The following is a 12532-nucleotide window of genomic DNA, read 5'->3' on the forward strand; positions in this document are numbered from 1 at the left end:
TAAAGTTGAAATGAGACGTTGTGTTGTTAAAATGTGTTTTTAAACAATGTTGATGAGTTGTTGTGCTGATAAACTATGTTGTTCAAGTTGAATGTTGATTGAGATGATGAGTTGAAAAGTTGTATGTTGTTTAAGTTGTTAAGTTGATTAAGCTGTGATGACGAGTTGTTGATCACTAGGACTAGGGGAGATGTTTTCGAAGTTGCTCATCCCATTGTGTGGATTGAGATAGTTGTGGTACTCTAAGAGCCCAATTTGTTGAAAAACCCACATTGGGAAGTTGTCCCTTGGAGTGGACGTTGTGTTGTTCTCCTCTAAGACTTAGTTGATCCCGTGTGTGGGCAAGGTCGAGGCACACGTGTACAAAGCAACCACGGTATAGGAGCCAGACCGAGCTATACCGATTACAAGCGGCTAGATGTTTATTGTTGTAAAGTTGTTATGGTGTCTATTGTTGTAAAGTTGAAAAGTTGGGGACATAGGGTGAAGATATATGTCCTATGTTGAGATACATAGTACTAAGGAGATAAGTTGAAAGTTGTTTTAAAGTTGAATCCCTTAGTACTGTGTGAGCGACATGGAAGTAGTCGATCCATGTCATGGTTGAATGACCAATTTGAGTAAGGTATCTAGTTAGAGATGTAGTCTTTGACTAGGTACTAGAGGGTGCATGGTACTTGGAGGACAGTGGGTGGGCTAACTCCATATGTGGATTGGTGATGCTAGCCAAGGCCGTGGTAGGCTCATACCCAAACCCTTCTGTCCTGACAGTAGTACTGGACCTCCGAGTCTAAGTGGCACACTTGAGCAATCGCCTATTATTATCTATACCTGGTTCTCTTCGGAGTTCCTAACGCTGTTCTATACCTGACCTGGTTGAGATAGGTCAAACGCTAGATTCGGTAGGGTTTATGCCACCTAGACTACTCAACCTCAGTTGTTGGAGATCTCCGAGTTGAAATGCGTGACGACACATAAGTTGTTGATGAGTTGTTATGTTGTTAAGCTGTGATTGTGTTGTATGTTGATCCTATTGAGGATGATGATAGTGCTGTTATGTTGTAAGTTGTGTTGAGGTGTTGATACAACGTTGATATATGGAATCAAGTTGAAATGATGTTAAGATGTATAATATATGTGTTGTTTATCTTTTGTGTCGGATGTGAAGATGATTATATAGTTGTGTTTCATATTTGATATTTATGAGTTGTTTATTGTCTCTAGCTTACCCTTGCATGTTTCCATGTGGTTTGGACTGCGATGATCATACGTTGTAAGGGAGCAAGGCAGGGATAGGCTAGGAGATAGCTGCTAGAGGCCACAAGAGGTGCCTAGAGATGAAATTTTTTTTGTAGGCTACCTTATAGTAGCATACTTTGTTGTATATAATTGATTGTTGTTGGTTGCTTGATTAGCAACTTGTGTTGTAAATATTTTATTATACTATTTTAATTTATATATTTCAGTAGTGTATAGTGTTGTTTCATAGTGTGACGGCCACGGCAGGTTGTTACACACAATTTCATCAAACCAATATTGGTTGAACAATTGGCACTCCTAGTGACTTTTATCCCACGTCTTTATATCTCGATAGGTAGTGGAGCTTTTTGGTTTATCAATATAGTTGTCTAGCAACAACTCTTATGCTTAAAGGGATTAATTTCATAGTTAATCTTTTTGTGCTTGACATTGAAGGTCCATATGTCATCTTGGGGTTTCCTTGGCTTCAATTGCTTGGTCGTGTATCACATGATTATTCAGATCGATACCAAAACATCAAATCAATTGAGACAAATCAAAATAATGGTTGATAACCACTTTATGGCTATCATGTGTATTATATTCATCACATTGCAAGCAATTTCAACTACTAGTTTAAAAATGTCAAATTCAAAGAAGAGTTAATTCACATGGGTATAATATTATTTCCTTCTTATATCCTATGTTTTTCGTACTACATAATATGTTATGTTATTACTTAATGTTGATATTTGTGGTAAAATTTGGACAAGCTACACAACTTGCACACATAACTTTGTTAGGAGGCTTGAACAATTTCGTGAGATAAGCCTAGAAATTTGTCCATGGATTGCTGGGATTTCGCTAGAAAAATGGAGTCTCGCCCATGATGACGAAAATCGCAAATATGGTCACATGACTACAAACTTGTATGAGGCTATCAACAAGATATTAAAAGGTTCCTGTAACCTGCCAATAACAGCTCTTGTAAAGTGTACATGTGCTAAGTTAGTTGAGTATTTTGTGCAAATGTTAGGTCAAGCAAACACAAAGTTTGCAGTTGGTCAACGATATTATCGAAAGTTAATAGATGCTATGCAGAACAACCAAGAAGAGACAACATCTCATTTCGTTCAAAGATATGACTATGAGGCCACCAGATTTGAAGTAGAAGAAGCTTTCAATCTAGTTACATAAAGAAGTGGTCATACATGGACAATAATTCTTAATGAACGAAAATGTGAGTGTGGTGCTCTCCAAGCTTATAGATATCCATGTTCACATGTCATTGTTGCATGTGTTTATGTCCGCGTAAATCCCTTGAACTATGTTGATGCTGCCTATTCAAATGCATATATAAAAGAGGCATATTTTGGCCAATGGTACGCACTTAATAATGATGACAACATTTGTCTTACCAATGAACCTTGCATTGTCCCTAACCAAAGTATGTTACGTGCTAAATGTCGTCCAAAATCAACTCGTATAAGAAATGAAATGGATTGGACAGAGTCACAAAGACATCGTTGTGGACATTGTAGGGTTGAAGGTCATAATAGAATAAACTATCCGCAATTTGCATCAAATATCATTGATGACCTAAATAATTAATGTGGATCTATCGGATCATAAAGTGATAAAATACATTGATGACCACGACACCTAGCACCCCGATATTACATACTATTTAACATATTCAACTCTATCCAATATAATATTTTTATTCACACTTGAAACTTTTACAGTCATAAGTGTCCTAAGGACATTAATTAAAAAATTAAAAGTGAATTTTTTTTGTTAAAAATATATTTGCACATTCTTTCATATGCATTTATTGTAGTTTTTAATGAAAATTTTTCTAAATTTTATTTCCTTAACTAGTAACTATGGTGGTCTACAATACCTTAATATTAAGTTATATATTTATATTTTCAAGAGTTATTTTTTATGTTTTTCATTTAGTAAAAGAAAGCACAAGAAGTATTTAAGGGAACATAATTTACTATGTAATTTTATAAGTAATGTCGCATTATCTTTGTAAATATTTTTCATAATTAATTAAAAACAAAATTGCATAAAATAGGACATTGATGTATTAAAAAGGTAAAAGTAATTTTAATATTTATAAAATTATTAATTTATCTTTCTTAAATTTTTCTAACATCCTTGATGACCTGAATAATTAATGTGGATCTAACAGATCATGAGGTGATAAAATATATTGATGAACACGATGCCCAGCACCTCGATCTGGGTTCCTTTTTATAGGGTCCTCCTTTTATACTTCTTATATAGTGTGCATCGATTGTTCACCGGTAAAGGTTTGGTTTAGGTCATACCCTAAACCATACTATCTTAAAGCAGTACCTCCAAAAGCAGCCTATCCAAAAGAAGTACCTCCAAAAGAAGTACCGCCTAAAGAAGTATCATGCATATGATCTCTGCCATATCTAAATGGATAATAAGGTGCTGTCGGAGTCATCATGTTCCCCATATAAGCATATAGAGGGTATGTTGGTGGAGATGGAACATATGTACTTGATGAAGGTGGTAAATATGTATCACATGGAGTGAAACATAGGCATCAAAAGTAAGATTTTCTCTACTAGTATCACCTGAAGTATATACATACTGACTATAACCCATGAATGGTGTCATTGGATAAGTGTAATAACTACCTGTAGGGGGTCATGTAATGACACAAATATATCTACAAGCTTGTGATCTACACGCCTGCGTCGACATCCAAGGCCACGACCCTCTCATCACCAATATCTTCCACAACAACTGGTTCGAGGTCATCTTGTGATGGTGGTGGAGCACTTGTATAGGGATATTAAAGTCGATAAAATTCACCATATACCTTTAAACAATTAGCAAGATTATCAGTCAATTCCTCCATTGAAAAACTGCTTCTAGGTTTGTTTTGGCCTTATAATACATTTCCTCAATAATGTCCTTTTGTAAATAAATTTTTTGTTAATTTTACATGTTCAAATTACCCTAAAACACAAATATAAACAACCAAATCAATTAATTATATATATAAAACATTATTGTTAAATATGACTTACAACATAACCTTATTTTGTAGTAATGTGTCCAATCTAACGTCTAATGTGTCTTTTATATCACATCATGTACTTTGAACAACTACTTAAATGTGTAGTAGTACAAGCCTCTTGTGTCCAAACATAGTCTAATCTTGTTTCCCACTCGTGTACAAAGACAACATGCTGAACTTGCCAAACAATATCATCTTTGCCACTTAAAGTTAGATCGTGCAAATTATCTGGCTGATGTGGAGGACAAGGAATGTGTTGTACCATGTCAAACTGATGCATCACATGGTCAACATGGTGATACCCAATTATATGAAAGTCTATCAATGGCACAACCGCCCTCCAAATATTTGTGTTCTATACACAATATGGTGGTAGTGAATAAAATATTGAAGGTATGACTGCCAAACAAACTGCACACAAAAAGCACAAAAAGTTATATATGAATACTAATTTCAATATATCCACTTTAAATTTGTAATTAACAAAAACTCTCAACGTACATCTTTTTCCTTCATCTTATCTAACGCATCCAAAATCTAGACAAGAGTTCTTTGTGTCACCTACAAGGCACTATTCCACCTAAAAATATGAAAATTTAACAAATTAATTAAAAATATTTATCTAATGTTAAATCTAATATTAAATAAGGCAATTTAATTTAAAATGTTACCTTGCACCTAAAGGAATGCTAACAATATTTAGTGGTGTAGTTAGGGGGTGTAAATTACGACATCCGATACCATGCCCACAATTACAGTAAAACACATGCCCTACTAATTAATTTATTGTCATAATTAGTGGCAACGAAAAGTTCTCTATATAAATGAGCAAGCAAGGCTGATCCCCAACTAAGTTTGCCACATTGGTCTAAATCTGTTAAAATGACCAAATATTGCATAAGTACTAGAGTTGAAGACTTGTCAGAGAAAAACATACCCCAAACAACCACAAAATATAAGTTTGGGCATATCGTTCAATTTGTTGCACGTTGTGCACATGCATGGAAACATCAAAAAAGTATTGATCAACCTAACTCATATTTAGGCTTCCACCTTTAGTTGCAGTTGATGTTGGTGTAATTCCAAACAAATCTTCAACAAGTGAAACTCATTTATATGTTGAACAACCTATAATTGGGTCTCCAGGTACCTTAAGACCAAAATTTTTTGAAACATCTTCCAATGTAATTGTACACTCTTTAAATGTCATGTGAAAAGTGTGTGTTTTAGGCCTCCACCGGTCAACTAATCTTGAAATTAACTAGTGGTCAATAAGAAAGTATGACATTTCTGTCACTCCCAGTATTCCTTCTCATGCAAGATAAGGTCTAACTTTGTTAAGAATTGACCTATCTCGATGGCCGCTTTTGGTAGCTCTTCTAATATTAAGAACTCTATCAGGCTCACCATTCCATATGCGCTCAGATAGATGAATTGATTGCATAGTCAAAAAAGAATCATCAGTGGGTCCCGGATTAACTCTTTAACGAGACATTATGAAATTATACAAAATCAAAAAACATGTGCATAAAATTAAAATAATAAATATTTATGCCCATTAATAACGAATAATCAATTAAACCTTAAACAAAATAATCTTATACTACTACATCAAAATTATTATTATTAAAAAAATTACATTTAAACATAAATTTTTTTTAACCCTAACCAAATAAATTTTATACTACTACATCACAATTATATATTTAAAACCATATAAATTTAATTTTTATTACTTCACCGGCCTAAACCCTAAAATAAAAATTATTTTGATATATACTAAATTTTAATCATAAAATTTTTTTCACTAATATTTTTTTAAAACTTAAAATAAACATAAATATAAACATACTATAATTATTTTAAAACATTTTAATTTAAAATTTTTTCCTCCTCTTTCCCTTCTCTTTTCTTCTTTTCTTTCTCTTCTCTTATTTCTTTTTCTTCTTCCCGGTCTTCACTCACGTCTTCTCCACTGTGAGCCTCTCCCTCGACACCTTCTCTTCTCCTTTCTTCTCTTCTCTCTCTTCTCTTAATTATTTTTCTTCTTTTCAAACACTACTCACGTCCTCTGTGAGCCTTTCCCTTGGCCTCACCATCCTTTTTAAAAGGAAGAAGTGAGAATCTTCCCCTTCCTAAAGCCTCAGAGTGGCATGCATGCAACCTGCAAAGAAGAGACTAATGCATGCTCTCTCGATCAACACTGCAACCCTAAAAACGGTCAACACTACAACTCTTTAGGTAGGTTGACGTTTTCTGTTTGTATAAAAAACATCACTTGCCCTGACGTTCTCTTTTAACTATGATCGGACACCCATGCATGTGGCCTCTAACGTGTGACAGGGAAGGAATCGGCAAGGAACTCATCAGCTAGACTCACTTTTTTAGCTTGTAAGGAAAACATCTCCTAGACTGGCGTTTTCCATTACTTTTTCGAGTAAAGGAAGTCGTCAAGCACTGTGACGCTTTCTTGCTTTGCATGACTCACCTAGCAGATTCTTCTACTCCTCTGCTCCTTTTGCATGATTCTTTTGCACTGGTTGAATGGTCAAACTGCATGATAAAGGTAACATGCATGCATGCTTTGTAAGTAACGTGTCACTGGTCTTTACATTTTTCGGAAGTCGTCACCTCCGGTGACTTTTTCATATCTATCTCCAAATCTGACGTGGTCAAAATTATTTAATTTAATAAATATATTAATTTATTTTAGTAATTTTTTATTTATTATGACGAAAAAGCCTAATTCTCAACCCTAAACATTAGTCATATAAGAAAATTATTTCTTGTTGTACTTTATTTATATTTCTTATAGCATTTTTATCCAATCTTCATTATTTTTTTTAAATATTTAGTCAGTTGTCATTATATATATATATATAAAATCACTAATTTAATTTAAATCTTTAATATTTTAAACTACAATTTTATAATTATTTTTCCTAAATATTATAGTATCATTCCATCACATATTTTAATTAGCTCTATATTTCAATTGAGTGATGTTGTAGTTATTGAATATTTTTTTTATTTGGTATTAAAAGATGATATAACATAAATATATTTCTAATACTATTGGATAGGGTGTCATTAGGTTGTCAATAAAGGCTCACCTAACATATTACTACTGTTATTAAGCAGATATACTTCATTTTTAGAAATAAATCATTTAATAAAATAAATTAAATTAAAAGTTATTATAGTTAGTATAACTTTAATTAGTTATTCAATACAAAAATTAACCTAATTTATATGTATATTACGAAATTTATGAAAATAAATCGTGTATTACACATATTATCAAATCTAGTTATTTTAATCTTAATCATCAATCATAACAATATCTAATAATGATCATTATTTCTATCACTCTTATATAAAATAAAATAGAGTCTTTCACTAAATATGCTCCACCTCTTTACATATTATTTTCTATATAACAAATTATAATAGGCAAACAACACTAGTCATATTTAAGATATTGTAATATGGATTTACTTTTAAGATAAATCTCATTAATGTTACATTCACACATATTATTAAAATAAAATTATAATTTTGATTGGAGAACAATAACAACTATATCTAAGTTTTATTTTTTAATCATACTAAACTTTGTCTTATAATTTAAATTAAATTTAAAAGGCTAGAAACGTTGAATAAAATGACAATCGGCAACTTCAGTAAAAGAACTTTTACATATCATATAAACACTACCACTCATCATTTTAAAAAGAAAATTATAATTCGTTATATCGAAATTACTCTCTAACTCTTTAAAAAAAAACTATCTATAGTGTGAATGTTTATCATGGTTTTGAAAAGTAAACCAACCATTTTTTGTTTGTTAACTAAGAAAGTGTTATCTCATTTGAATTTTTGTTGGGCAGATGTTAAACACACCTCCACTCTCGTATCAACACACCCTCTTTTTTTTAAAAAAATATATAAAATGTCTAAATTACCCTTTTAAAAAAATGAAATTCCTAAATTTACACCTCCCTTCCCCGAACCCCCCTTATCCTGTATAAGCATGTAAACTTTAGTCTGGAACGACACCAGAACGGGCCGTTCTGTTGCAGTACAGGTCACCGCGTCACTTTTAAAATGGCTACTTTATGAATGATTTTAAAACTCCGATTTTAAAAGTCATTTTTGTACTAGTGTTTCTTTCCATAAAACAAGTAAGAGTCTTTCTCTTACAAGACCACCTGCTGATATTGCGCACCCCTCTTCTTTCTCTTTGTGGCACTCCTCTTCTTTTTTTTTTTCCCGTACCTCGCACACCCCTCTTCTTTCTCTTTCTGGCACTCCCCTTCTTCTTCTTCTTACTGTTACGGAAAGTTCTTTTCGGAATTATATAAAAATGTTCCGGAAAATACTTTCCATAATATTAAATTCTTATTCAGAAAGTATTTTCTGGAAATGTTTTGTTACATAATTCCGGAAAAGTACTTTCCATAATATTAAAGTTACTATTACGGAAAGTTCTTTCCGGAATTATATGAACAATAATTTTACTATTCCGGAAAGTACTTTCCGGAATGCTAATGATTGTAAAAGAGCCTTTCTTATGCTGGTTATGGTGGGGCTAGTCCTTTTTTTCTATTCAGAATGACTGTAAAAGTATATTACTTAATGACATTGAGCGAAAAGAGACTTTGGGAAGAAGAGGGGTGTGGAGTGTGGGGTGCGGGGAAGGGGGGTGCGGGGAAGGGAGGTGTAAATTTAGGAATTTCATTTTTTTTAAAGGGTAATTTAGACATTTTATATATCTTTTTAAAAAAAGGGTGTATTTATACGAGAGTGGAGGTGTGTTTATCATCAGCCTTTTTGTTGTCTATTGTTCTTTGGGTAATTTGGTAATGGACCAAATCACGGCCCAAATTATGTAACTAAGACAGGGCCCATAAAAGGATACATTGGGCTATTCTGACAATGGGCAAGGCCCGACCTAATTCACGGTGGCACTTCTGTGATTTTATAATAATCGAAGGCTAGTTATGAAGACTTTGGGTATACATAGCCATATAAACAACCATTGAGTTTTAGGGTTTCTACGGCGAGGAGATCGACGAGGAGGAGCACCAGCAGCCGCAGCAATGGTTCTCAAGTTAGTTTTCTCCAAAATCAACTTCTCTTCTTTCCTTCGATTATTTCATCTTTCAATTTCACGTTTTCTGGAAACGAATTTCGTTTTTAACTCACGCTGCGTGTTGAAACCTACCTACTGCTTCGAGTTTCGTTGCATCTCCATCGGTTAGGGTGTTCGGTTGGATGCGTACACGCGGCGTGTCGTTTCGCCGTTCTCGTTGTTGATTGTTATGTTGTCGTTTTCGGGATGGCGAATTGGCTTAGGGTTGAATAATCTGTTTTAGGTCACTGAAGCGAGATTGTGTTTTCTGTTTGGGATTATTGTTTTTTTTAGTAGATGTATTTGTTTGAAATTTGGCATTATACGATTAGTTTACAATACATGAAAGATCTGCATTGTTACTTTGTGCTTTTTTAGTTGGCATTGCCCTAGACATTTTGATTTGAGCAGTTTATGTAAACTTTTTGGTGCAATAGAACTGCTAATGCTAGTTTTAATCTTAATATAGCAGAAAAAATGTTCCGCAGAAACGAATGTGTTTCAAGTATTTGTAGATTTCGGCTTGTGATCAAGCAGTTTTTTATTTTTTCAAAATCGAAGATGTTTTTTCTTGTTTCAAAAAGGAAGGAAAAGTGGGTTTTAAGAAATCGACCAAAGCACATGTTTATTGATTGAAATTAGTCATGCGCTGAACTGTTTTATAGTATGAATTAAATGAGTAATAATATTTCAAATTATAATCTCTGTATACATAAGGTCTGCTCACTGGTTGCTTATATTTGTGTCTTAGGACCGAACTTTGCCGTTTCAGTGGTGCAAAGATCTACCCTGGCAGAGGAATCAGATTTGTTCGTGGTGATTCTCAGGTGACAGAATTGTGGCACTAAATTTGATGTTTTCTATGGTGTCTTCATAATTGGTTTACTTATGTGATAGTTTTGTTGGTTGATTGAGTAGGTTTTCCTGTTTGCCAACTCGAAATGCAAGAGGTATTTCCACAACAGATTGAAGCCGTCTAAGCTCACATGGACTGCCATGTATAGGAAGCAGCATAAGAAGGTGAATATGTAAATAAATTGATTTGTTTGTGACATAGCAATCATCAGAAACCTGTTGTGGGGCTTGTAAAAAATAGTAATTGTCATTAACTGTTGTTATACACCTGGTTGTGTTGAGTTTGTGAAACTGGTTTTATTTAATGGCAACTTATAAATGGGTTTCTGTGCCATTCCTGTTAGTTCAAAGTGGCTTGAGAACCTGTTAGTTCAAAGTGTTTTGGGTTCACCATGTCTGTGATTTAGTATGTTTTTAACTCCATGTATACTGGCCTTTTATTTGTGTAATTGTGCTGTGTAGGATATTGCCCAAGAAGCTGTGAAGAAGAGGCGCCGTGCTACCAAAAAGCCTTACTCTAGATCCATTGTTGGTGCTACCTTGGAAGTTATTCAGAAGAAAAGAACTGAGAAGCCAGAGGTTCGAGATGCTGCTAGAGAAGCTGCCCTCCGGTGTGTTGTTCTTCCTTTTTATGCCGAGGGCTTATGTATCCTTTGGTTGCGGTATACAATTATGGCTACCATATCTCATTATCTGAAGTTATGTTTTGCAGTGAAATTAAAGAGAGGGTAAAGAAAACAAAGGATGAGAAGAAGGCCAAGAAGGCAGAAGTTCAGGCAAAGTTACAAAAATCACAAGGCAAAGGCAACCTTGGCGGCAAGGCTGCTGCTCCCAAAGGTCCCAAGCTTGGTGGTGGAGGTGGCAAGCGCTAAGTGCCAAGTTTTGTTCCAATTCGGGCTAGCACTAAAATAGTGTCGTTTTGTTCCTTTTGCACTGATATTTTATTTTGTTAATTTATCCTTTTACTGTTTATGCTCGGAGCTTATAGTACCTAGTATTGATTGGATTTTGCCTCAGCTAATTTTCATTTTATAAAACTTCACTTGCGTGTTTTTCAAATTTCGTCAACTAACTCGAAGCTCAAAAAGGTAATCTCCTATGGAGAGACCGGTTGTTGTGGTGGTGCACACATTCACCATCTTTCCTTTTAATGGCTTTTGTTATTCCCTTAGAAGCCTCTTGGATTTAACCTTTTATATCATAGTTTTTATATAAAGTACAACTTGTATGATTCGCGTAACCTTTTTGTAGTGAAGTCAGTTATACCGGATTACCACACGGTTACATTTTCAACCAGTTCAAGTCACGCTTCCTTTTGAAATGTCAAATTAACATCCGATGCTGTCACTCGGTTATCATTAACTGTATATTGTAGTAAACAATGTCAACCATGAGATGGAATTCGAAAGGGTGATGTTTGTAAGGTCAAGTTTATTGTAATTTAAATAAAAAACATTTAAATAAAAAAACCAGTATTTTAGATAAATTGTTTTATATTAAATAGATATAACATAAAATGCTTTATCATATAAAAAGTATATTGTAATTAAAATTTGTAATAAAAAATAATTTTAACTATATATTATATATTAATTTTAATTGTGATAAATAATTTATATTTTGATATAAAAATATTTTTAACTTTTGATATTCTGTTTTTTTAAAAAACATTTAAGTTTAATTTAAAATTAAAAATGAGAATGATATATTAAGATGTAAGAAAAAATTCTCAAAAAATATCAAAAGAGAAGCTTAAAAGCATTTGTTAATAAACAATCTCTAAAAATACTCTCATTTGAAGGAATCTATACAAGATAAATATTCATTTTATACAACTAAAATTTATGATAAATAATTTTAAATATATAAAGTATTTTACATTAATAATAAATAATTTACATTAAGAAATAAACATATTTTTAATTTTTTTAATATATTTATATATATCAAAACTCATATTTTAGTATGTACAATAAATAAGATAAATAATCATGTTAAGTAAGCATAATTTTATAATTAATAACTTTTTTGAATATTTAAATTATATTTCACTAAAAAAATGTTCTCATTAAAAACAGTCTCTAAAAATATTTTGTTCAAGATAATTATTGTAGTTTATATATACAAAGTGAGATTTATATATAAAAATATATAAAGATTATTATTAATGATGATATTTAAAAATCATATTAAATTCTATTGTGAAAAAATGAAATAATATATATATTTTTTTCATTGGT

At 32.6% G+C, this 12532-nt stretch overlaps 1 protein-coding gene across 1 annotated transcript; it reads left to right on the forward strand.

The window, feature by feature from the left end:
* Positions 1-9268: 9268 nt before the first annotated feature.
* LOC109818468 (large ribosomal subunit protein eL24) lies at positions 9269-11344 on the forward strand. Its single transcript, XM_020383948.3, has 5 exons — positions 9269-9416; positions 10189-10264; positions 10356-10457; positions 10755-10903; positions 11005-11344. The coding sequence occupies exons 1-5, from the start codon at positions 9406-9408 to the stop codon at positions 11162-11164; spliced, it is 498 nt and encodes a 165-aa protein (XP_020239537.1). The 5' UTR covers positions 9269-9405; the 3' UTR covers positions 11165-11344.
* Positions 11345-12532: the final 1188 nt, after the last annotated feature.

The sequence above is a fragment of the Cajanus cajan genome, chromosome 7 (assembly GCF_000230855.2).
Source record: "Cajanus cajan strain Asha chromosome 7, NIPB_CcT2T_4, whole genome shotgun sequence".
NCBI lineage: Eukaryota > Viridiplantae > Streptophyta > Magnoliopsida > Fabales > Fabaceae > Cajanus > Cajanus cajan.